The sequence below is a fragment of the Enoplosus armatus genome, chromosome 9 (genome assembly GCF_043641665.1).
Source record: "Enoplosus armatus isolate fEnoArm2 chromosome 9, fEnoArm2.hap1, whole genome shotgun sequence".
Lineage (NCBI taxonomy): Eukaryota > Metazoa > Chordata > Actinopteri > Centrarchiformes > Enoplosidae > Enoplosus > Enoplosus armatus.
In genome coordinates this window covers 8,869,910-8,897,739 of record NC_092188.1, presented here as the reverse complement: position 1 = coordinate 8,897,739, position 27,830 = coordinate 8,869,910, and the positions used below count along the sequence as shown (strand labels likewise).

The 27,830-nt window shown below is 37.9% G+C and overlaps 1 protein-coding gene across 1 annotated transcript in view; it reads right to left on the bottom strand.

Annotated features, from left to right (window-relative positions):
- Positions 1-461: 461 nt before the first annotated feature.
- Positions 462-27,830, bottom strand: part of LOC139290117 (hemicentin-1-like) — a 36,711-nt gene continuing 9,342 nt past the window's right edge. Inside the window, exons 4-18 of the mRNA XM_070911811.1 lie at positions 27,568-27,718; positions 27,066-27,329; positions 26,221-26,502; positions 25,738-26,007; positions 25,118-25,396; positions 24,521-24,787; positions 24,135-24,413; positions 22,829-23,083; positions 13,180-13,488; positions 12,305-12,580; positions 11,939-12,187; positions 5,684-5,816; positions 4,997-5,031; positions 4,820-4,875; positions 462-2,663 (exon numbers count right to left, since the gene is read on the bottom strand). Coding sequence (XP_070767912.1) covers positions 2,535-2,663; positions 4,820-4,875; positions 4,997-5,031; positions 5,684-5,816; positions 11,939-12,187; positions 12,305-12,580; positions 13,180-13,488; positions 22,829-23,083; positions 24,135-24,413; positions 24,521-24,787; positions 25,118-25,396; positions 25,738-26,007; positions 26,221-26,502; positions 27,066-27,329; positions 27,568-27,718 — 3,234 coding nt within the window. The 3' untranslated portion in view covers positions 462-2,534. The remainder of the gene's footprint in view (positions 2,664-4,819; positions 4,876-4,996; positions 5,032-5,683; positions 5,817-11,938; positions 12,188-12,304; positions 12,581-13,179; positions 13,489-22,828; positions 23,084-24,134; positions 24,414-24,520; positions 24,788-25,117; positions 25,397-25,737; positions 26,008-26,220; positions 26,503-27,065; positions 27,330-27,567; positions 27,719-27,830) is intronic.

Genomic DNA, 27,830 nt, shown 5'->3' with positions numbered 1-27,830 from the left:
CCTGTGCACAATAAGCACAGGATTAAAGCAAAGGGAAGAGTGGGTAAAGGTTTTTCACATCACATATAACAGCAACAATAGTAATACTTCCACTACTGTCTTAACTGTCTTAGAGTTTATCAAAACCTTAACATGTACAGAAGCAAATCCTTTCTTCACAACACACTCACATGTGCTTACTTTACACACACATTCCCTACAGCAGACACAGATTTTGTTCCATCAAATTCTCATTTCCATGTGTGTGTGTATATATATATATATATATATATATATATATATATACACACATATATATATGGCTCATTCTCGGTCTGAGTAATATGATGAACTGTTATGGAGTCTTTCATAACTCACTCCCTTCACACTGCATTTGTCTTATCTTTCTTATCTATTTCCTGTCATGACAGAACTCTACATAACAAAACAAAAATGAGAAACCACAAATTTGGTAAGGCCTGTGAAAATGTAATGGTTTATTAAAGAACAATAGCCACCAACAAAAAGTTCTGTTTTATAGAAATGTGCACTGTTGGTTGTCTGTCTGTCTGATTGCCTCCTCGTCTGCACGATTTACAGCACAGCAACCTGAATCATCCAAAATGCATTACTTTGATTGTAATCAAGGTTTTACACTCTGACTTTCAACATGAGGGAAATGGAACAACACAGCAAATTAAAAATTACATATAAACCCTTAAGTTTGTATTTTTACACAACAAAAAATGGTTATGTCCTCTCATCTGTTCTGACAACACAAAGTGACGCATATAATCTCACACCCACAATATCACACTGCCAGGAAACACTGCTGAAAGCTAGCAGGAGATCAGATTGTTCAGTGGTGCTATGTATGCAACTTTACAAACAAACCTTATTTTGTCACCTTTTCACATATGGCATGCTCAGACTGTAACATGAGTCTGGCATTAACATTGAGCAATGTTCTGCACAACAGACCCAAAGCAGACAGAACACAGAGTAGGACAAAATAGCTGTGCTGTTGGAATACACACTATTGTATCATAATATGCAATTCTTGTTTTTGGTTTAAAGCTGCTGTACGTTTGAAGAAGGCAGGATTATGGAATAACAAGTACAATCACAACAACTCCAGCCTTCCTCTCGTGACTCATGAACGCTTAACCCTAAAAGAAAGGCTGGCTAGTAACTTGATGTCCAATTTAGTTTACAATACAATACAATACAATTTGAATCTACTGCTGAAATTGAGCACTTTTGGTGTCACCTTTACAGTACCTAAGCACCTTCAGCTCCTGCCATCAGTAACACGCAACACCAATGTTGCATTGCTGAGTTAGTTCCCTGTTGATTGAGTAATTTTCCATTTTTGTCTTCTTTTTTTGTCTTCCTCTGATGATCAGCAAAGGAGGAACAGGAACTTTGTGTGGTGAGATCTACTCTGTCCTAATGTTAATGTCAGGAACAGCATCTGTCTGTGGGGGGACTTTAGGGTTATGACCACAGTCAAAATTGCAGGTCATGCCAGACAATACTTTTGCCTTACACATGCATAACTGGAACAGTTTTCATTACATGACTGAAATCTCCTGCAGAGAGATAAACTGATAGCTGTGTTAGATTCAAGTGCAGCAACATTTATGGCTGTTTTTAGCTAGATAGTGGTGGAGGGGTAATTGCGCTGAGCTCAGCTGTGAGCAACTGTGACCACTCAAGGGGTCCACTGCACAGCATGGCAAAGTAAAAGAAGTTGGTGACGTGTTGGAGGTGTGCTGCTGGTTTGCAGAAAACAACTCACTGTGGCTGTTTCTGCTTGCACTTTTCCTCCCTGCAATATTCTAAACTGATCTGATGACCAAATGGTGCCAAATATATCCATATGTTGTTGACCTGTTTTTAGCCATGCTAACCATTTTGGTTCAGATGGAAATATCTCAACAACTTTTGGATGGATTACCATGAAATTCTGTACAGACATTCGCGTTCCCCAGAGGATGAAGCCTACTGTTTAATTTGTCTAATACTTGTCTAATACTTTGGTTTATGACCAAATACCTGCAAAAATGATGACATTCCCATCAACCTCAGCTGTACTTCCTGTTTAGGGCTAATGTTTGTATGCTAACACGCTATCAGATGGTAAACATTCCTCCTGCTAAACATCAACATGCTGGCATTATCATGTTTGTATGCTGATACAGACTCATAGCTGCTAGCATGGCTATGGACTCTTGTCTTGTTATGTAAGAGTAATATAGCTAATGAAAGCTCTGCTAACTCTGTGATAAACATATTGCATTTCCTTTATACTGTGTCACGACTTAGCTTGGCATATGAGAGCATGAATAAAAGGCCTGGAGCAGCCACACAGGTTAGGTTTTATTTTAGGAGCAGTTGATTTATTGTCAGCTGTCAGGATATGCTGATTTCACTAAATGATACCGAAATTATGGTAAATGCATCTTGCATACAGCAACTTTAAGAGTGATTTTTTTTGCCCTCAGCAAGTACAAGAAAGAGAACTTCAACATCACTTCAGCATACATTTAATCTCATTTGGGCTGCCGGTGCAAAACTATCACCTCTGAGTATGTGACATCATCAGCATTCACGGTCTTGTCATTGAATGAAGGTGTAGCCTCTCTGGATGGTTTGAGCTTGACTTCAGAGTAGACCACATCCTATGAGTGAGAATGAGAGAGAGTGTGAAGATGGAAGACTTTGTTGCTCAGTTGTATCATTATGTTGCGAAAATCTGGACCTATTTCACCTGTCATATACTACCTCATTATTTATTCTTTAAATGTCAGTGCAATACATGTACAGTGCATCCGGAAAGTATTCACAGCGCTTCACTTTTTCCACATTTTGTTATGTTGCAGCCTTATACCAAAATGGATTAAATTCATTTTTTTCCTCAAAATTCTACACACAACACCCCATAATGACAACGTGAAAAAAGTTTATTTGAGATTTTTGCAAATTTATTAAAAATAAAAAACCTGAGAAATCACATGTACATAAGTATTCACAGCCTTTGCTCAATACTTTGTTGATGCACCTTTGGCAGCAATTACAGCCTCAAGTCTTTTTGAATATGATGCCACAAGCTTGGCACACCTATCTTTGGGCAGTTTCACCCATTCCTCTTTGCAGCACCTCTCAAGCTCCATCAGGTTGGATGGGAAGCGTCGGTGCACAGCCATTTTCAGATCTCTCCAGAGATGTTCAATCGGATTCAAGTCTGGGCTCTGGCTGGGCCACTCAAGGACATTCACAGAGTTGTCCTGAAGCCACTCCTTTGATATCTTGGCTGTGTGCTTAGGGTCGTTGTCCTGCTGAAAGATAAACTGTCGCCCCAGTCTGAGGTCAAGAGCGCTCTGGAGCAGGTTTTCATCCAGGATGTCTCTGTACTTTGCTGCATTCATCTTTCCCTCTATCCTGACTAGTCTCCCAGTTCCTGCCGCTGAAAAACATCCCCACAGCATGATGCTGCCACCACCATGCTTCACTGTAGGGATGGTATTGGCCTGGTGATGAGCGGTGCCTGGTTTCCTCCAAACGTGACGCCTGGCATTCACACCAAAGAGTTCAATCTTTGTCTCATCAGACCAGAGAATTTTGTTTCTCATGGTCTGAGAGTCCTTCAGGTGCCTTTTGGCAAACTCCAGGCAGGCTGCTATGTGCCTTTTACTAAGGAGTGGCTTCCGTCTGGCCACTCTACCATACAGGCCTGATTGGTGGATTGCTGCAGAGATGGTTGTCCTTCTGGAAGGTTCTCCTCTCTCCACAGAGGAACTCTGGAGCTCTGACAGAGTAACCATCGGGTTCTTGGTCACCTCCCTGACTAAGGCCCTTCTCCCCCGATTACTCAGTTTAGATGGCCGGCCAGCTCTAGGAAGAGTCCTGGTGGTTCCGAACTTCTTCCACTTACGGATGATGGAGGCCACTGTGCTCATTGGGACCTTCAAAGCAGCAGAAATTTTTCTGTAACCTTCCCCAGATTTGTGCCTCGAGACAATCCTGTCTCGGAGGTCTACAGACAATTCCTTTGATTTCATGCTTGGTTTGTGCTCTGACATGCACTGTCAACTGTGGGACCTTATATAGACAGGTGTGTGCCTTTCCAAATCATGTCCAATCAACTGAATTTACCACAGGTGGACTCCAATTAAGCTGCAGAAACATCTCAAGGATGATCAGTGGAAACAGGATGCACCTGAGCTCAATTTTGAGCTTCATGGCAAAGGCTGTGAATACTTATGTACATGTGATTTCTTAGTTTTTTATTTTTAATAAATTTGCAAAAATTTCAAAAAACTTTTTTCACATTGTCATTATGGGGTGTTGTGTGTAGAATTTTGAGGAAAAAAATTAATTTAATCCATTTTGGAATAAGGGTGTAACATAACAAAATGTGGAAAAAGTGAAGCGCCGTGAATACTTTCCGGATGCACTGTATATTCATATGCAACAGTGCAATACATACATATATACATATACACATATATATACACACACACACATATATATACATACATATACATTGTTATATACATTGTTATTGTATATATTTTTTACTTTTTCACTTAAATATTGTAAATGTGTATATTTTGTATTTTTTTATATCTTATTTTTGTACATACTCTCATTTCTAAATTTACGCTACTTTCTAGTCTTGAATGGGAGCACCAGTGTTGTATGAATCCCCCCCGGGATAAATAAAGTATTTCTGATTCTGATTCAGATTTTTCTTGTCACAACAACAGCATAATTAAACTTGAAATGTATTCAACTTAAATTCAGAGATGAAGCTTCCAACCAGCTCTGAGCTCACCTTCGCTCTTACAATAACAGATCGCCTGGCCACATCCATCACTGGACCAGTTGTATCTGAAAGACAGACGAGCTTTGGTAAAGGTAAACTGAAACAAACCAAAGATATAACTGAAGATACATTAAAGAGATGCTGTGTAGAAATAGAGTGAAGAGGAACTAGTGCTTTTGTTCTCACCAATGTAGACATGGTGCCTGACCGAAGAATCAGGCCTGAGGAAAGGAATCAAAAGTGTTACGTTTTTCTGCATTCTGATTGCCCGATTCCACTTTTGACCTGAAGTGACTTTTCTTTCTAATATTTAGTATATAGTATAGTATTATATATCCCTTTTTAAATTAAAAAAATATGCCAAATCAAACTAAGTTAGGACAAATAAAAAAATAAATGCATTTCAATAAAGGGAGTAAATCTAAGGAATCATCTTGAGACTGACGAAAAATGTGCAGTTCAACCCAGAAATTCAAAAGCATATTTTATAAAAATAAAAATAGATGGTGCATAGTGATGCATACACAGCTCATGGTGGTTCATCACCTCAAATGAAGTTTGTTGGTTTTTCCTGTAATTTACCACCCATCAAAGACCAAAATACAAAAGGTCAACTTCCTTATTAGTCCAGCATATACAGTAATGTTGTTAAATATAACCATCAGCCTGACAGATGTACTTATTGTTAACAATATGTATTAAATGGATGATTAATGTTGATATATTTGCAACATTTTATGACATAAGAGTCTTGATTATGGGAAGAGGTTTGTTATCTACAGCCTCTTTACTCCTACGCAAAATAAAAATCAAACAATTACACACACACACACACACACACACACACACACACACACACACACACACACAGACCTTCTGATGAAGATGAGGTAAGCTATGGCTGCCATGATCACTAAGAGCAACATGACAGAAATCACTATGGCAGAAACCACTCCTGATGATAACAGCATCTGTTCTGGGAGAAGAAACACGACTGTGATTGACTCTGTGTGCGTCTATCGTGAAGTTAATTATTCATTGTTATCGTTATCATTGTTGTATAATTGGTATAGCTGAGAGACATATGAGGTAAAGGAGAACAATCTTTTTCTTTAAGTTGTATCAAATGATCCCACTTATTTACTAAAGATAATCAAAACCATTTTATTCCCCACTGACAAGTACAGTCAGACAGTAGAATTAAAAAATATAGTCAAATGTCAAAACATTTAAACAAAACATTGTATGTATGTGGTTAGTTTGTGTGAAAATGCTTTTTGTACTCACCTTGAACAACAAGGTTGGTGGTTCCTTCAAATCCACCACTAGGAAAGGCTGCAATGCTGCAGGTGTACGACCCTGCATCTCTCATTTCCACGTGTCTAATTATCAAAGATAGTTCTGCGATCTCCACTCTCTTCTTTAGAAATGTATCCAAAGCACTAACTCCAAATTTATCATTAGAAACAATAATGATGAGCTTCTCTCCTTCTGGTGGATTGAGATTCCACTGAAACTGAGTAATATTGTCGTCTTTTGGTCCTGGGATGAATTGGCATGGCAGGGTGACATCGTGCCCGAGGTATCCAGTCACTTCAGGCTGGACTTTGACTTTTTGTGCCTCAACAACTGCCAAAAAATAAGGTGATATGGTGGCAGGAGTATTGTTGAACTCTGGATGCACTGTTTGCACTCAGACACAATATGGTGTCAACAGCACTTAACAAGCAAACTTATCTTTTCACATCACGGAGTATTAGTAGAGAAGCTGTGTACTTTTACAGAACTAGGCTAGACTAAAATATGTATATAAATTGTGTAAAAGGGGAAGTCTCATGAAAAGTTATTTTAAAAGATATAAAATCAATATTAGTCAGCTACGTCATGTGTTCTACACATAGTAGCATAATCTGCACTGTAATCAGCCTTTGAAAAAAAAAGTTTATAAGATTAAAACATTTCGTCTTACCTGGGAGTAATGTGGTGTTCATCAACATCAGCAGTATCAGAGTTTTCATTGTGCACAACTACAGCCTGTGGACAAAATAACAGAGACACCTTACAATAAAACACTATAGTCCTGCTATGCATATACAAATTAATGCACCAGCTATTTAGGAGGTTACAATGGTACATTACTAATACAAAGTGAGCCACAATAAGTTAAAATAGCATATCATGCAGTGGTGGAAGAAATACTCTGATATTTTAGTAAGTTGGTAAAAGCAGAAAACTAATATACTGCTGGGTAGTTATGTCATGATTTATTAGTTGATGATATTTTGTATTAATAATCTGACTCTGCAAAGTAACTAGTAACTAAAGCTGCCAACATAAATGTAGTGTAGAATATTTACCACCAAAATGTATAAAAGTATAAAGTAAAATACTCAAGTAAAGTACAAGTATCTCAAATTGTAGTTAGTTACGTCCCACCATTGATATCACGTGCCAGCTTTGGAAAAATCACGGTTTTTGTATATCAGCTTTCAAGTCAACATGAAGGAAACTTACCGAGTTACAGAGAGGCAGATCCGTCGATGTCCAGCTGAAGGTGCATTAGACGAAAACACTGAAAAAACACATGCAGTGCGGCAACAGGAAAAAAGTCTCAACATGATGACGACATGTGGCAAACACAGAAAAATAAGCATCTGCAAAGAGGAACAGTCTGAAGGCTATCAATAAACACCGTGCTGTAGGGTGTATACATTATTTTGTCCACTCCTTGTAGATTCCTCAAGCTTCAAGTTAATAACCGAACATCCAAATTGAGTGCGCGCACACACTTTTCTGTGTAACGAAATACGTTAAACTGTCTTATTAATAATTAAAATAACTTACCAAAGAAACGGAAGAGGAAAGGAGCATAACTGCGGCAGGACGCATTTTCACATCTGTCAGCACTTTCACCAGGAATAATATCAAAACTCTTACATGGCGGATCCGGATCGTTTTTCGTTCGCGTTCAAGTCAGCAATCAGCAATGATTTCCAACTGTTGGTTAATTTCTGACTTTCACACATGTAGTACCCACCTGTAGGACAGTGACCTCATGTGGTCAGTGATGACACTGACGTCTAGAAAAACAGAAACTAGAAGAGTTTATTGTTTGAACAAAGCAATCCTCAAAGAAGCAACACTTGGTTTGTGGATTTAGAGTTGTACCAATACCAGAAGCTTTGCATCGTTGCTGGCTGGTAAAAAGTATTCAGATGTCCTGATTGTGGTGGATCAAATTCTCAGATCCTTTCAGTAGCAATGCCATGATGGGAAGTAGCGCATAAGTAATTGTAAGTTAAAGCAAAGATCACAGCAACATTTATGAAAGTAAGTAAGTAAGTATGAAAAATAACACAACCCTCTTGTGCCGTCAGCCAAAAACCAAAAATTAAGTTCTGTTTGTGACAGCAAATTAAAGCACACATGACTTACTGCATTGTTGTGGTGGATCGATTTCCTGGAGATCAAAGTAGAACTACAGGAAGTAAGTCAAATCTAGCCTCACAAAGTTCCATAATGTTTGATTTGATATTCTGTTTGCACATGTGATGCTTGTGATGTGTTATTTTATGTTCTATAAAAGTAGCATTTGCACAGTTCAGAAAAGTGTGCTCCACTTTTCATGGGTATGCAGTTAAATGTCAGATTTGTGATAATGTTCAGGCTTTTGTTCCCCTTTATATGAAGGAGGAAATTGTCTCTTCATATCAGCATATTCATAAATGTGTGTTTGTGTGTGTGTTGGAGAGAGTTACAAGAGGAAGAGAGGGGAACATTAAAAGGATGTTTACAAATATGCCATTTAGCATTGAAATAAATGGGAAATTACACATCTTCTACAAATGTGTATCTATCCAAATGATTGTTGACGAGATCTTAATAAGGTCTTAAAAACTGTTCTGACAAAATGATTGTTTGCATAAATGCAAAACTCACCAGCGGCTCTTTTACTAAAGCCTCTGATTATGAATCCAGGTATGCATACAATATACCAAATACAAGTACAGTGGGGGGAAACGTTCTTCAAAGGTTCAAAGATGAAAAGAGAAAGTTGTGAAGCTTGCAAAGGGTAAGCTATGAAAATCACATTAATATGAGGTCATAAGTTTCAATAGCTAAGAGAAGAAGATGGTCATGAAGTGTGACGCTATTTAAAGCATGACAGTAGATATTAACTCCCACAGAGAGCATTGTTATATATCATACAACATATCATAAAAAGCGTATTAGTTTTACTTCCCCTTTTTCTTCTTCGGCTGTAAATCTTGTGGATACTTCATACTATTTTCACATTAATAATTTAGCATTTTACATTAAAAAAATAGACACGTAAAACACCCAACACCCCAACTAAAGTGACAACAACAACTACTCCCATGACATTTTTATTTGTACATCAAATATTCCTTACTTGTATTTAATCAGCTATGATTATCAATACCCACCTTTCATTCTGTTGTACCATGCAGTCACATAATCCACCTCCAATTTGATATAAAACGTGTTAATTTAATTTATTCCAGTGACTGATCGGTAATGTCTGTGTAAAATAATTATAATTCATCCAAAAGTTATGCTGTGGGACACCACGTCCTTTAGAGTTGCTACGAACTGACCTCATTAGTCTTATTTTCATTAGTTTAGTTTTATTGACACATGGCGGTCTAAATGCTATTTGGCTTTATTCGTCTATATTGAACCCTAATGTGAACATTGATATATTACCCTCAGCATCAGGCTTATTGACTTTTACTTTCCACTGTGATTAAAGAAGTTATAAGATAAGAATACAGAACAGTATCTTTTATTATCATGGTGAGTGTGACAGCAGGATGTGTTGAATTCTTCACATAATTCATGGAAATGTGGGTGTAGTTCCCTGTTTCTTTATAGTTCGTATAGTAATGTGTCCAGCTTTATTTACACCTACATTTAGACCATTACAGTCTCTGTGAAGAGCATCTGGAAAGGAGTCCACTTCAGATGAGGCTGGCCCGACAATGGATATGGTGCAGGTTAAAGTATCTGAAAAGCTTATATTGAATGATGACTATGTAAATCAATGGATGGACAGAATTTGACCGCTGTGTTAAGGGGCACACAATCAAGGACACAGTTTCAGTTAAGATGCTGGATGATGAACAGGGTGAAGAAACAGTAGAGCATAAAGCAGAACAGTGCATTAATCTTGTAGCCTCGCACCAGTGACCTTATGTCAAGCCTCCTGAAGGAAGCTGCGTCTAAGAAAAGTGGTGTATAATGATCTCCTCCAATTAGAGTCCCTTGCTGATTTAGCCCCAGGTGTTCAACAGGGTAATCAGGCCGCGGATGCAAAGCTTTGCCTGTTTCAGTTGGTCGAACTCAGCATGTTGCCTGCATGTAAATCACTGGTCTACAGGGCAAGACAGGAATAACAACTGCAATGGGCACAGCTCTGCATCCTGAGTTACATTCCTCCAAGTCAAAGACAGTGGTGCACTGAACATTGTGAATGTGTTGGTACAATATTAATAGCTAGAAATATTTCTAAAAGAACAAAAAAAAAGTTTACATTCATCTATAAAACAGAAATCTGTCTTCATATATATAGTTTTTCTGGTGGATGTTACAATACACAAACCTTAAAAAGTCTAATTCAGAAATTACTTCTGTGCCGCTGCGATTGTGGTGGTCAACAGTGGCGGGACCACAGTCCATTGACTCAAATACTTAATGTAAGTACAAAGTTGAGGTACCTGTACTTTACTTAAGTGTTTCCGAATGACAAAACTTAAAACGTTTACTCCTTTGCATTTCAGGGGGAAATAATGTACTTTTTTACTCCAATACATGTATCTGACAGGGGACATGTTCCTGCATGAGTGCTTTTACTTTTGATATTTAGAGTACATAATATTTTATATATAATATATATAATACTGTACTTTCATTATAGGAATTTTTGGGACGTATGTTATAAATGTACATTCTTGTAATTTTTTCAAATAAGATTATCATATATTTGTGAGAAAATTAGTTTTTTCTATAGATAATTTTGTAAATACAAGATGCACATATGCCTTTGTACAGTTTGATATGCCAGAAAAAAAGGAATATATGACATGCCTGCATATCATCACCCTCACAATGTTAAATACAAACTCTGATGCATGCCACTGACACTTACATCACACAACTGTGCAACTGTGAAGCAACACTGCTGAACTTTTTGTCACCCAGAAGAGGAAATCTTAGTCTAAATTCACACAACAGTTTCCTGAGAAAAAAGCAGTCACATACTATGACCACATATATTTCTCTGCCCAAATGGACAAAGCCAAGACATGGATAGAAAAACATGTTGTTGATCAGCTTCTTCCCAAATAATCCCACAAGCCTTTCACATCAAGTTTCTTTTTACCAAAACCTTTGTGTCCTTTGGTTTAGTATAAATTACAAAGGTATTAATTGTGCTATGATTTATTAAACCAAATGTGGACACACAGATGTTTATTTGCACTCTTACATCCACATATATGCAACAGAAGTACACAAGAAAAGTGAATAAATGCAGCTGGTGAACAATAAAGTAATGAACGTGAATATTTAACTAATAATAGCATTATATTACTTATATCTTCTGTATAATTATAAAAGTCTGTTTGATTAATAAGTAAGATAATTGTTTTTCCAGTGTGAGAGTTTCCACTTTGTCTCAGGAATGACAAGCTGTAGCATCAAAGTCTCTTGAGTCAAAATAACATTTTGTCTTTAGCACATTCTGGTTGATTTTAATCAGGGTCCTTGTTCATAAGCAGAATGCATCAGGGTAGAAAGGATCTAAAAAAATAAAAAAGAGGATGTAAATTAATATGACAGTAAGAAAGAACAAACAGATATAGGGAAGTAAATATGAGCAATGAGGCAGATATATAATAAATTATTCATCACCTGTAACTTCCTCTTACATTAACCCTTTCAGAGTCAGCAAACTGATCAGAGGCACAACAAACGACCAACAGGGAGCAGTGCAGGATGCTTCATGAGGTAAAAAAAGACAACAGTTATCACCCCTTGAAATGCCACCAACTGACAAATACACTAATGCATCACTTTCCTCTCTCACGTGAAAAAGTGAAATCTCACCTCTCAGATGCAGAACTGTGGAGTTTTCCCTCATGGTCACCATGTTTCTTGCAGTGCAGGTGTAATTCCCTATGTTTTCTGCCTCCAACCTCTCTATAATATACATGGAGTTATTGACATGCGTCTCATTGCCGCTGAACATCCAGCTGAAGTTTCCTGGTGGGACAGAGTCCGCTGTGCACTGCAGGGTCACTCTGTGGCCAAGTGCTGCTGCTGATGGTCCTCTAATTGATATGTTATGTGGTCCAACTGCATAGAGAAAAGAAATATACCATATTAGGGGTATAGAGTCCAGACCTGTACCTAAATGCCTTTAATAACTGCAAAAATAACAGCTCCTGGAGGTCTACAGTGAGCTTTACTCACAGTTGACAGTGAGATTATGGGCCACAGTCATGGTGCTGACTGGGTTGCTGACTTGACACTGGTATGTGCCATGGTTGGAGCTGTGTACAGGTTGTATGGACACTGTCTTGTTGCCCATGGAAAACCTGACTCTGTCACTTGGACGGAGAGGCCGGCCATCCTTCGTCCACACTCTGGTGCTGATGGAGCCAGATGCCTCGCAGCTGAGGTTGGTGGAGCTTTTATCTTCTATCAAGATGGCAGCGGGGCTGCGGATGGTGGCTCCAGTTATCAGCACTGACAGAACATAGCGATTGTCAATCCAATGAAATTGATGCACCGACACACAGGAACAGAAAACTATTTAGCCATAAACGTATGTTGGTGCTGGACAAATTAGATTTGAACTTGGCTAGAACAGTCCAATATCACCTCATGCAGATTTATTAACTTATATATTTGCGACAGTAAATTTCAGATGGCTGTCACAGCTGGACAAGCTGTTTCAAAGAGTCACTGTAACTATTACAGATGTGAAGACACAACAACACAACCACAGACTATGGCCTCAAAAATGACTCAACACCACACAGTCTAAAAGTTGATTTTGAAGAAGGTAGTATTCAAGACTACTATATTGGATTGAATCAGATGTTGCATTGTAATACAGTGTCCACCACAGGTAACAAATCAGATGTTCTGCTGTATCAAGATATATGTATATAAAAAGTGTTCTGTACTAAAATAGTGTATATCGATTAATTACTTTTAACATACTGTAATTGTATTTAAGCAGCCTGAATTTATATCAATACAATGTCCTTTGAAGTCAGCACTCATTTTAGTCTTACCCTTCTTTCAAATGGCAAATGAATTCACTAGAACATTAAACCCACCATACACATCCAGTGTGATCTTCCCCTGTTTCTGCAGCCCTCCATCTGGTGTGATGGTGACAGTGTACTCCCCGCTGTCCTCCAGCACCAGGCGCCTGAGCTCCAGGGCCCCTGTGGCTCGGTCTAGCAAGATCCTGTTGACATATCCGGACGCAATGGCGTCGCTGCTGGTGGAAGTGATGATGTTTGTCCCATTGAAGCTCCAGCTGACTGTGTGGAATGGACTCTCAGGAGGTCTGAGGGTGGTGGTGAACTTCACTGTGTCTGCCACAGCTCCACTCAGGGGCCCCGGGGGTAAGATACCCTCACCTGAACACATACCTAATTATCCGAAATAGATCATTAAAAGCAACACAGTTATACTTCTGAAATTGCTGTGAGACAAGTCAAAAAATTATAAACCTTGGTTATTAATACAATTAAAATTAATGCTGTAGCTTATTAAACATTTGAATATAATCTACCTGATAAAACAAGCACCAAACAAGCAGCAGTCATGAGCATCTTGTTGTCCCTGCTGAATAATGACTAACGCAACGTTGTCTCACAGTCCTCTCCAACATGTGGAGAGTCATGGGTGCTCCGGCTCTTTTATCGTCTCACATCCACAGCACAGGACCAACTCCAGCCCCCCCACTCAGTAATGACAAGCACTGTGTACACACACCAAAATGCCTGTGGATATATGTTCAGTCAGGTTGATGGACTCTGTTGGGCTAATTTGTTTCTGTAGAAATGTCCTTTGATCAGACAAACAGTGGTCAGCAGTATTTAAGGAACAACAATCCTTTTGTCCTAATTTTGCTTTAATTCTGTGGCAGAAAAACTTCTACTCCATCTAACAGCTCAACAGATCTCATCTCTGATACATCTTAACGATCTTGTTAATCGTATAGTTTGAATAGGTTTGCCCCTAGTACTGTAATTTCAAAACAATAAAGTATAATAGCACTTAACCTTTTAACAATAGGCTAGAAAACCTCTGAAATAATGAAATGCCTAAATGTCAACGCAATTAATAATAACAAAAAGAGTCCTAATGATTTAATACACAAATCAACTCATGATTTCTTGCTTGCATAAGGTCGTGTAATTACTTAACATTTAATCAACCATCAACCAATTTATGAACACTGACTCAAATTAAGATGATTATAACTAATTATCTCTTCAAATTTAACCAGTAACCACATCACAGAGCATTTGATCAGCCTGCCTCTCCTGGACCTGAACTGTACCTGATACTTGTTGAAGCTAGTTGCATCAGACTGGTCATGCTGATCAATTATATATTTATAAATGATCCAATGGGGGGAGTACATGATTCAGACTCATGCATTGACATTTTCAATCTGGGCAAATCAGAATTGATAAAACAGGCATGAAAACACACCATTTTGACCATCTTCAGGCTGAGCACTGAACTGAAAATGTCTGTTCACTTTACTTGTTTTGAACTAATAGTGACTTGTGAGACTCGAAACATACAATATTATAGATGAATTCAATTATTACATTAAGATGAACCATTCATTAGTTATGCGGTGATGAAGAATCAGAGGTTTACCCTGAAATGAGGTTAAATAAGGTCTTCCTAAGGACATCTGCTTCAGGACAGCAGTCGAACTTAAGTGAGCTGAAGATGCTTGAATTGGCAGATCATCAACAATAACAATCGACTGGTTGTGAACATAAATGTATCAGGTTATATTGTGTGCATATGAGTAAGTGTAGCAGAGGTCTGAGTCATGGTGGTGGAGGCGTATTGCGCATCAGTTTTATGAGCTCTTCAGTGAGTGGTTTTGGGTCTCTTACAGGATCGTGTTTGAGAGCAGCAGTGAGCCGTAGCATTCCTCGAGGAGGCGGATCAAAGACGTCCAGGAGACACGCAGCCTCCTTCAGACCACTTTACTGTACAAACAGGTCTCTGGCTTCAATGTCTGCAGATAGACTGAATTTTAAATTGAAAAAAAGGTGGCCATATATTTCATATAGTGTCTCCAAATATGTTTGTGTTTATTACTGCAAATTCTTTTTTTTTATGAATGTCAAGTCAGAATGAACAGCTGTCCAAATACTGCGAGGTAACCATTAAATCAGCTGAAACAATGAGGTATTCACAATGTGTCACTTGTGTCTATAATTCCTGACATGTGAATGTGCAATATGGGAGGTGAAACGTCAGCCAGGGAGGTGTCACCGTCAGATACGATGTGCTTTGGTAAATGGGACTTGCAGTGTAAATATAATGTAACTCAACCTCTGTTGTCACACTGTCTACTGAGAGTGAGGGAGTTAACTCATTAGGTGCTGATGATTGATTAGAGAACATGTCCTTCAGCCAGAGAAGTGGTTCTCAATGTTTTTGGCTTTGTAAGCAGTTCAACGAAAAGGTTTTAATTTGTCATGTTTTGGTTTGTCGTTTGATTGGTATACTTTTGAGAGGACTGAAGATGTAAAAGAAAAAAGTCCCAAAAAATGTTAATTTGTTTACCAAAAATGTTAGCACATGTATTTTTTCTTAATTCCTGTTCTGTTAAACCATCTCACAACACCTCATATTTATCTGTGACGCCTAAATGTGTTGTTTTGTAACTGACCTCATTATTATTATTTACTGATGCTTTATTACAACACCATGTCCTTACATAAAAAAACATCAAGTGTAAATGTCCCACTAACTCATTTTTTACAAAGCTGAATTTCACAACTTTAGTTTAATACAGAAACTGAACTTTTATGTGATACAAAATGCATTCTTAACATATAGAGTCACGCTGCGTCTCTGTAAGTTTTTATGAGCTCTGAATGGACTCTTTGGCTATTTTCCAAGCCTGTAAATACGTCACAGTAAATGTATTGTAATTTAAATGGAAGACCACAGTTAACAGACAAACCCCTTTTATCAATATAATGACTACGTCAATAATGCCAGTGTAGTTCTGCTGAAATAATGCACCCCTTACAATTTTAAGACTTTTACCCTGTCGTGATAGAAATTGATTTATTCAATTGTACTGTATGGCCCTGGTTTCTGAGTAAATATAGTGCCACATTTTACTGTAAATAATAAACTAAATAATAAAAAAACAATTTCCTCAAGTTCACAAGTTCTCATACCATTCTCATGTATTTATTTGGTTTGGAAAAAACATAATACATCTCCATGTTTGGCTGAAATTATACGTCTTACAAAAGATTAAGTTTCCTTCCACGCCACACACAAAGCAAACAAACAGAAAGGGGAATATTTTTTGCTTTACAGTAAACATCAAACAACATTAATATCCTGGTTATTTTTGTGATTCATCAATTAATTGTTTAGTCTAGATACCCACCAAAACAAGGTGACGTCCTCAGATTTCCTGTTTTGTCAGTTTACTACAGTAATACATATGAAAAGAAGCACATCATTACATTTGGGAAGCTGAAATTAGAATTTGAAAAATGATTGAAAACAATGAATCGATTATTACATTGATCATCTCAGCTCTAAAAGTTTCACACTTTTGTACTGACTCACCACAGTGCAGCTTGATGATGTCTTTTATGCATATATAATGATATGCACAGCTAAAACAAAGCTAAAAAAGCTGTAAATTGTGTAAAATATTTTTCTTTCTAACAGCACATTTCTAACAAAGCTTAACTTTGTGAAAAGAAAATGATCATTTAGGAGAGAAGGTGAGTTATGTTGTGTTTGTGTTTGATAAAAGGATAAAAGCTGTTTAAGAAGTCTCAACATTTTAGATCTTTCAACTGGGTTGACCTGTGACCTCCATAAAGTGCAACTACTGCCAAAGTCTGCCAAAGCCCCCTGAAGCAAATTGGCATTTGTGTTATTGGGCTATGTAAATAAAAAAAACATTGAGACTTATCTGTTAGTTGTTAAATAAGTTAATATGTTACAGTTGAGAAAAGCCACCGTTTTGCATCTCAGAAAAGCCTCAATATTTACGTCATTACATCTGCTGGCTGACATGAACCAAATCAGAAAACATTAAAATAACACAGTGTTAATATACCACTTTGAATAGAAGTGTCAGTGGTGCTCTGTACAGACTTCAGTGTGAGTCTGGAGTCTTTTGAAATATCCAAAGTGATAGAATTAGAAAGCTCTTCTTTCATGTCATTTCATTTCAAAATGTCTTACACGACACTATAGACTCTTGAATGTTGCTAGAGGGTGTCATTGTGTTCAATAATCCATTTCTTTAAATCATTTTAATGTTCAACTGATGTAGGGACCTGTAGAGTACAACACTGCGCACTTCTTCTACTTCTGCCTACTCCTGCAGTCAAATGAGAGATGGCATTGGGTGGTGAGATTATCATCAAAGGTTATTATTCATTTTGTACATATACGCCTTGTCTTTGTTGTGTCATATCTGCTGTTGTTTATTTTATAATTTGGTATAAAGATAAAAACAGATAAAAAGATGGAATGAAGACTAATTTTGTGCCGACATGCAAAAGCCAGTGCTGCAATATAACCATTAGTAGATATTTCTGTGCTCTGTGATGTGCCTCCTGCTCCTATGAAATCACACAAGGTCAACTTGAATTAGGGTTAATCCAGGTTGCTGCAGAGATTACATACAGTTGTAGCCTGGTGTGTCTAATGTATCACCGCAGCCTCGTTCATTATCGCCACAAGCACAAGACATGTGACTTTGTCCTTCCAGCCCTTCTGAACATCACAAGCTGTGAAGGCGTGAAAATGACATGTGCATGAACAAATGCAAAATGTAACAAAACAAATACATGACAGAAAAATATCTTCACAACATCATAGTGAACACATCAAAGCATGAAGTAGTTTTGATTGACTGAGCACTTGTTCGGGTAAAGCAGGTCCTGCCATTATTACATAATCTTGTGGCCCTGTCTTGTAGAGGGGCCCTGAGTGAAAATCTTGTTCAAACATTTTCCTAAATAAAGTTGCGTTCAGAATGATCAAAACTAACTCACAGAAGCCCTGAAGACAGGGAGCTCCAGCATGAGAGTGCCGGTTGGTTGGACCATCTATGGTCCTTAATGGGAACTTGGAGGCAACAGAAGCCCAACAGTTTATTCTGCACGTGATCACTGATTTGTGTCTGAGCTGCCCCTGGACACAGCTGTATGCACATCTGTCTGGTAGCAGCATCTCATCAGCACCAGTTTCTCTTTACCATGGTCAGTTAAGTAGCTTTAAATTAAAACAAATCTTAACTGCAATGTTGTATATGTTATGTACAGTATATGCTTCTTGTTTCAGTGATGTTATGACTCTCACATTAAGTTATCTTTAAATATTTAAACCCAAGACTCCATTCTTTAGGCTTCACCATTTTATCAAATTAAACAATCTGTTCATCTGTTCATTTTACACACAGTTGACCAGAAAAAATAGTGAACTTCCTCTGTCCTTGGCCTGAATTGCCCGAACATTTTAGATTAATGATTGTGTAAGAAAAACGGCCTAATAAGATGATAAGATCTCACCTGACAACAGGTCAGAGTAGCTACTAAACATGCCTCCATGACTTCCTTTGTGTTGGACCAGACCGGCTCAATAGACATGTACGCATCTGTTTAAGGGTCAAATACGTAACTTCATGCTGTCAGTAATAAATAACAGACAAAGTCCATTTATTTCTATACAACAGGTGTCATAAAATATTTATTATAGACATAAATTATGAACCCAGGAACATAGCTCTAAAGAGTCCAGTAATAAAAATTAACAAAGGCGATGGTGTGATGATTTTCTATCTGAATCTACAAGAAGCACTGGGAGCTTTTTAAACAATCTGTATTTGGTACGAATTCAGAAACTTTCAATGTAAATTTCGGATATGGTACAGTAGATACTGTCACACTGTATGCATATACAAATGAGATAAACACGATATTATTCTCTCTTATAATTCAGCAAAAAATGAAATACTACCGTCTTTTAGCCTTGTTGTTTAAATGCCATTCCTGTTTTGATATAAGAGACTTTTCTCACAGAGAAGAAAGAAAAGTTAAATTTCATTATTTTTTTATGTTCAATTATAAAATTAGTGGCTCTTCAAGGCCTTTTGAGACATGGAAGACTGTGCTGCTGTCACGCAATAACTGAGTAAAGCAGGCAGATTATTTTCTTAAGCCTTTTCCAGTTTACACAGGGCAGAGGACAGGGGAAAAGACAGGTCACCAGTTTACAAATTGATAAATACATACAAACCCTTATATTGCTGCCAAATTAGTCACCCACCCATCTGGCATCTAAACATGAGATCAGAGCCACTGAAATTTGAAAGATTAACTCAGCGTATTGTATTGTTTGATTGGTTGGTTAGAAAAGCATCAAGAGTGTACAAATGTTCAAAGTGATGCTATATTTTTAGACTCTTCTCAAGCCAAGATTAAATTTTAGTACACTGCAAACTGCATGTGCACTGCATGCCATTATCTAAGTAGAATAAGTAGGTAAGTATAATAGCACAAAACCCAGGTTACAAAGTGTTTTACATTTGAATATCTAAACCAAACTACAAGCTAAGTAAATTAGTAATTAATAAAAAGCCAGCGGAGAACCACTGTTTTGTTTACAGTGCTATTAGAAAGATAACAGCCAGACTTAATAAATACTACCACATATATAACATAGGACCAATGCTCATTAAATAAAAACTACATTTAAGATGGTAAACAGCAAAGTGGTAAAAAAGATAAACTGTTTCATATCAAAACAGCATATCTATCATGTTCTCACCTATGATTGCTATATGAGCTTCAATGAAGTATTTTATGATATCATTAATATATTATAAACTCTGCTGTATGAGGCTGTCACTGTCGTGTTCAGTAGATACGTGTAGCAGAGCAGCTCGGTGTAGATTGTCTGTCTAGTTAAACTAGTTTGAGACTTTAAGGAAGTTACTTTTTGTACAACATACAACCTTATCAAGTGTGAGCACCATGAAAGCAAGTAAAATCCAGGACATGAAGATTCATCAGCCTATCAAGCTGTGTGCTCATTGTATTTGTCTGCTTGGTTAAGATTCATGTACAACCAATCTATTTTAGAAATGCTAGCAGTGTGGCTCAAAGGATGGGAACAGACAGAGACAGAGACAGAGATATCTCAGCAACTATTGAATGGAGTGCCATGACATTTTGTCCAGACATTCATGGTGTCCAGAGGATGAATCCTAATGACTTTAGTGATGCCCTGACTCTTCTGATAGTGTAATATCTCAACATTTACTAGAGGCACAAATTCATGGTTCCCAGACAGAATTAAGATTAACTAAGAGCTATATTGAAGTGCTGTTGGTCTAGCATTAGTGAAGGATGTAATGCCAGTGGCGTGACACCTCATACAGAAATGATTACAGCAGGTAACATGTGAATACTGCTGTATTCACATGCTTTCACTGCTTTTTGTGGATTTATGTAAAAACTTGTGGATTTGTGTAAAAACTTGATGTTTTCTGTTATATCAATTTGCTTGATAAGTGGGTTGATCTAATGCACATAGACAGTAACATCTTTCTATTCTAATGAATGTTAAACCAACTGTGAAGCATTTTTCTTTTCTGTCGTAATTATGAAAACTGGTTGATATATAGATAAGGCACTTGGTATCCAGATAAGGTGTTTATTGAATATACACATATATACATAACAAATGTCTTGTATAATAAAATACATGTTCCTTTATTTTATCTTTTAATAATTACTTTAAATAAATAACAAATTTGTACTTTTGTAATATATTACATACATATAAGTATTCATTTTGAACTAATTCTCGCACAACCATCAGACATTATTATAAAGATGTTACATGTTACACAAAAGTTGCAATGCAGCAATGCATCTAACATCAAACTCAGCACATGAACTGTAATCTGAAGGAGGCAGAAAATGGTTGGGTTGAATAAATAAATTTAAAAAAAAACAATAACACTGCTGTTTTTCTTTGAGACTGTTGATCTTCAAAATTGCAGAATGCTTCTTATGAGTGTTTGTGTTTGCTCATTTTATTTATGCTGCAGGAGGGAAAGTTAAGAAATGATTAGAAAGAGGATTCAGTGTTTTGATCAACAGTACGCCTACACAAAGTTGTCAGTAATTGTTGGGATAAAACAACGTTTATGAACCAATCTGAACAAAACAGAGAGAAGCCGAGTGATTTATTCAATGCATTGGTTAAGTACAGACAACAGAACAGACACGATACCAAAACATGAACTCAAAGAGATTACATGTGGATGTTCTCTCTTTTAAAATAAGATTTTATTCAGTCACATTCAACTCACCTTTAAAAGAAGATGTGTCGCTCTGTGCTGTTACCGAGGTCTTATACAAATCGAAATAGTCCTCTTTCACACTTAATTTTTCTAAGGGGTCAAAACAGAGGTTTGTTAAATCTCATGATTCATTAGGTTACTTTTATGATTGAGAAATATGTTTTTCCATTGTCAGTGTCTTACAAGAAAAGATAAGACAAGAACTTTGATCAGAATACTAACGTTTTCGATGTGCTGGATAATTGTTGTTGGCTCTGAAAAGTAATAATAAGGTATTGTTAAAATGTGGCCTGCCAGACTCAAAATTCAAACAATTATTTGAACCAGCTTCCTAAAGTTTCCATAGTGTTTGGTTAACACTTTATAACAAGGTGGCATTAACTCCTGTAAGGAATTAAAGACTTTCACTGCTCAAAAGTTCATGTTAAATGGAAGTAAACAGGAAGTAAAGCTGAGGCAGACAGATTTTTATATCTTAGTCAAGCTTTGGTTAACCGTCAGTTCAAACACTAATCAATGCCAGTCTCATCAAAAGTCATGTGCTGAGTGACCAGAAAAATAGAAAGCCCATTGTAATTCAATCCAACAGTCTTATTGTGAAACATGATATTTAATGGGTGTTGTCATTGTGTCAAAAAGGTTTTATTTGAATTCTACACTAAAATCTGAGGCTATAATTACTGAAAGGTGTTTCTAATATTTTGCGCCTCCATATAAATTACACATTTTTCTAAACACCCTTTAATATAATGTAGTTCAATGCAAAACCATCACAGAGTACAGCCTCAAATTACTATAAATCTAATAATCTAAATAGAATTAGCTTTTATTTTCCACAATCTCGAGGGATATATTGCACCGCTATTGCACTGCATTGTGCATCAGTTTTTCTTACTCACTATGACAACCGAGGTCATGAACAGCATTTCATTAAAACCAATTAACAATCCATTTCATGTTTCAATTAAGTATTTTTTTTCATGAATGAATTCATTGACTTGTGTTATGTCAGTTAATACAGCTGTATTATAAATTAATTCCTGTGTATGTGGCATCGTTTTACAGACATTTATGTCATCTTGTGACCTATGGACCTATTTCCAACAGAAACCATAATTTGTTTTATGCTTACCTATTCCTCCTTCTCAGACCACATGCAATTGTTCCACATACTGCTGCAATAATAATACAACATCCAGCTGTTATGAAAGTAACTCTTCCAGCGACAGTTGAGCAGTCACAGTCTGAGAAATCTGTAAAAACACAAGAGTACATTTCTTTTTGTCAAAACACACTCTTTAAACAAATGTCTCTTCGATATATATTAATTTATGTGTCAGTTTCTTTTTTTTGTCACATACCGATGACAGTACACTCGTGGTGCACTGTTTGACTCTTCCCTGTCGCAGTATTCACAGCCGTGCAGGTGTACGTCCCCCTGTCAGAGCTTCTGATGGATGGTATGATGTACACAGCCTCATGAAAAGTGGTTGGCTGTCCATTAAAAAGCCAGGTGAACGTTGCTGATGGTACAGACACAGTGGAGCAGTAAAGCATCGTGAAATCTCCAACATGTATGGATTCAGGTCCTTTGATGGCCACGTTGTCTGGTCCATCTGCAACACAACCAAAAAGTCAGTAACTGTAGTTTGGCTGCGTTATAATAAAGATTTCCATCATTTTGAGGGATTCCATGTGTGTTTTATTCTTTCTGCTTTCAGTCTGAAGAATTAGATTGCCAAGAACTGATCTAAGTTGAGTCTCTCAGGCAGTGCTGTCTGTGCTATGCCCTTCAATGTTTTCTTTAACTTAGAGATGGTTAAAGGAAGGGTTGTCCACCTTCACAGGTTTTGACATGTTTTCGATACATTTGTGAGTGTACCACTCTGTGATTGGGAAGTGCTTGTGCTTTGCTAAATGTAGTTACCCACAGTCCAAAGCATCCATAGCAATCTAATTAAAAACACAGATGACAGGGGACGATAGATTCATTCAGATAAGGGGAGCCACATTGCTGTAGCAACACCAGAAGATAGCCGAAGAAGTGTGGTTATGCTGACAGAGTTCATATATGTCTTCAGGTCAGAGTGTGCAGACATATCCTAAACTATTACAGGTAAACATCTTTCCTTGTTTGAAGAACTAATGCTTGTTTGGACTAAATCTGCGCCTGTTGTTAGTGCATAGAGTTTGACCATTTCTGGACATGTGATGTTTGCAGTATGTTCATTGAGTATTTAAAGTCTGACCACAGGGAACCTGAACTTCAGAAGTGAGGAGGTATCATGCAGTTTTGATAATCTCTCCATTCTCCTTTGCCAAGCTTCAATAAAAACTTCCCAGTGTAAGACATCAAGGCTCCTGACCACTGATGAGTTGACCATTGCTCTTCCCAGATTTCCATAACAGTCATGGTAACCTAATGTTTAAATTATGGCATTTGGAGCCCTTGCACTCTTTTGCACACTGGTACTTATGCTGATCATACAGGTGACGTTAAATTGAGTCTTTGAGGTTTCAGGGCTTAGGGTTTAGGGTGGACATTATGAGAATTAGATCCATATCTGTGGTTTGAGTCTGCCAATCCTACTGAAATAACTGGGATTTATGTGGAGCCTCGGAGTAATTGCCATTTTAAGGTTTGTAGCCCCTTTGCCATAAACTCACATTGGATGAAAAGATTCACCGGCTGGCTGATTTCACTACTGACACCATTTGACACGTTGCACCTGAACGGTCCCTGGTCATAGCGGGTCACATTGAATACAGTGAGAGTGGAGCCTCCATCAGCGAGCTGAACTCTGTCACCGTCTGTAACTTCAGAGCTGCCGTTCAGCCAGAGGAAAGAGAGGTAGGATCCAGAGGAGGAGCAGGACAGACGGACGGAGCTGCTGAACTCTAACAAGTGTGTGTTGTTTGAAGTCACCACCACATTGGAGACTGGTGCTGTGGGTAAAAAAAAAAAGAAGTTAGCAGCAAGTCAAGTATTCAAATATTAAACTTAAAGCTATTGTACTGAAACCATTCAACTTACTAAAGTCATTCTAACGTACCCAGAACAGTTACAGCTGCAGGCTGAGATGTTTCATATCTCTTTGTTTTGTTGTTAAAGGCCTGACAGATGTAGTTACCACTCTGACCCTCCTGAATGTTCATCAGACTGAGCTCTGGTCCAGTATCAGACTGCAGGTCTCCATTCAGAAACCACTGAAACTGGGCTGCAGGTCTGGAGTCAGCTGAGCAGATCAGGCTGATGTTTGATCCTCCCTCATAGTATTCTTGTGACGGAGATATTGTCAGATGAATATTTTCTGGGCCAACTGGGGAAAAAGATATAAAAACAGTACGATCACCAATAAAAGAATAGTAGCTTGAGAAATTCTGCACATTGCATGCAGCTTGGCTCAGTGTGAAGGAGTCTTTACCATTAAGTATGTCGCTGAACTACATCATTAAACTAAATACAGCTATCACTTACTCAGTACCAGCCAAACACTGCAACAATCAAACAGCAAGGAGCACAATAGAAAGTAATTCAGACAAAACCTCTCCTGACATAATGGTTGTAATAATCATGAATCAAGGCGCACATTTAAAGGTTTATCCAGCATTTGCATGCAGATGCTGTAACAAAGACTGATGTAACTCACAGCTGATGGAGAGTTCCACTGGATCGCTGGTGTAGTTACTGAAATTATTGAAGGCATGACACATGAACGGTCCCTGGTCATAGCGGGTCACATTAATTATAGTGAGAGTGGAGCCTCCATCGGTGAGTTGAACTCTGTCACTGGCTGTAACCTCAGAGCTGCCGTTCAGCCAGAGGAAAGAGGGGAAAGATCCGGAGGAGGAGCAGGACAGAAAGACGGAGCTGTTCAGCTCTGACAAATCTGTGGTGTTGGGAGTTATTACAACATTGGAGACTTGCGCTATGGGTAGAAAAAACAAAAAATGTTAGGAGTCATCAACTGAAAAATAAATGATTGCACAATCAATTTCTCTCATTTCTTTCCCCTGTTTCTGTTGTGTAATAATTCTGTGTCAAACAACACAACCAAATAGTCTCTAAAGAATGATTTACAACCCATAAAACTAGTAGAGCAAGAAAAACATTTTTCTTACTTTTCAAACTCTCAACCTACTTGAAAAAAGTCTTCTCAATCTCTAAAATCTCTAACCTTCAAAGAGACATTGTAGACACTAAAAGCCTAAGTGCTAGGTGCTACTTATTATAGCCCTTAGCGACAAGAAGTCATTCAATCCAACTTACATTTTAGTACAGAGACAGCTGCAGGCTGAGATGTTTGATTTCTCATGGTTCTGTTGTTAAAGGCCTGACAGCTGTAGTTTCCACTGTGACTCATCTGAATGTTCATCAGTCTGAGCTCTGGTCCAGTATCAGGCAGCTGCTCTCCATTCAGAAACCACTGAAACAAGGCAGCAGGTCTGGAGACAGCTAAGCAGATCAGGCTGACGTCTGACCCTTCGTCATAGTATTCTTGTGATGGAGATAGTGTCAGATTAATATATTCTGGGCCAACTGTGGCAAGAAACATAAAAAGATATGGTTACTAATAAAATACGCTGAGGAAATGGCAACAGAAAGGACATCACAGATAAATAATGTTAATGTTACCCAGTACCAGCAAAAACAAAGCAACAAAGACAATTGCAAACTATGACTCAAGACAAATCAAGCTGGACATTTGTCTGCGATTTGAATGAACATGATGATCAACAGTTAGTAACTCACAGATGATGCAGAGGTTTACAGGTTCGCTGGTGCCATTACTGAAATCATTGAACACATGACACCTGAACGGTCCCTGGTCATAGCGGGTCACATTGACTACAGAGAAAGTGGAGCCTCCATCAGTGAGCTTAACTCTGTCACTTTCTTTAATCTCAGAGCTGCCGTTCAGCCAGAGGAAAGAGAGGGAGGATCCAGAGGAGGAGCAGGACAGACGGACGGAGCTGCTGCTGAACTCCAAAATGTCTGTGGTGCTGGCATTTACCTTTACAGTGGATACTGGTGCTGTGGGGGGAAAATATGTTGATCAGAATTTTGTACAATTTAAGTAATGGCAACATTTCCAACCCTAAAGATCCATGATGAACAATCGTGACTTAGTATAAAGTTTCAAAATTAGGTTCTAGGTGTGATATTACATAAGAAAAAGGCTGCATGAAAGTAACTGTTGCACACTGTCATAATGGCACCGACCATAAATATCATTACATTTAAGTTTATAGAGATATTGTCAAGTCTCATCCAAAAAAAACTGTTTTAAAAGACCAATGATAATAGTTTATTTTCAGCAGCTGAAATCACCAAACAATATGTTCTTTTGTAAACTTAAAGTAATTTAAGGGTAATAAAAGTGTTTAAAGGGTTAACATGCTTCAGGATATTTTATTTATTTTTAGTATTATATTTCTTCTTTTTTTAACTAAAGGCATAAACTATCAAACATTAGTTGATGTTAATATAATGCCAACTACTTCAAGTACATGCTAAATCCAAATGCCACGAGCGACACCAAAATGGTATCTTATTGAATATGTCACTACCGTAAAAACCTATTCATTTCAACTTACCCAGTACAGTTACTGCTGTAGGCTGAGATGTTTCATATCTCTTTGTTTTGTTGTTAAAGGCCTGACAGCTGTAGTTACCACTCTGACTCTCCTGAATGTTCATCAGACTGAGATCTGGTCCAGTGTCAGACAGCAGGACTCCATTCAGAAACCAGTAAAACAGGGCAGCAGGTTTAGAGATAGCGGTGCAGGACAGGCTGATGTTTGACCCCTCCACATAATACTCTTGTGACGAGGATGTCAAATTAATATTTTCTGGGCCGTCTGCAGTGTGCATATGGAAAGTAAACAGAAAACAAGAGAGTCACCTATAGAAATGTTGGCAGGAAGTGTACACAGCTCAGTGTGAAGGCTCATAACTGTTTTGTACTGTTTTGTACTGTTTTGCTCAGTGCCAGAAAAACAAAGCAACAAAGTAGTTTGTAATTTTACAGTGTTTTGTATCAGTGTGAACAGTTTAAGCTCTTGGATTTGAAAGAACATGCGACGACTGGTAACTCACAGCTGATGGAGAGGTTTACTGGATCACTGGTGCCATTGCTTACAGGATTGAACACGTGACACCTGAACGGTCCCTGGTCATAGCGGGTCACATTGACTATAGTGAGATTGGAGCCTCCATCAGTGAGCTGAACTCTGTCACTTTCTTTTATCTCAGAGCTGCCGTTCAGCCAGAGGAAAGAGAGGGAGGATCCAGAGGAGGAGCAGGACAGACGGACGGAGCTGTTGAACTCAGACAAGTCTGTGTTGCTGAGAATTACCACC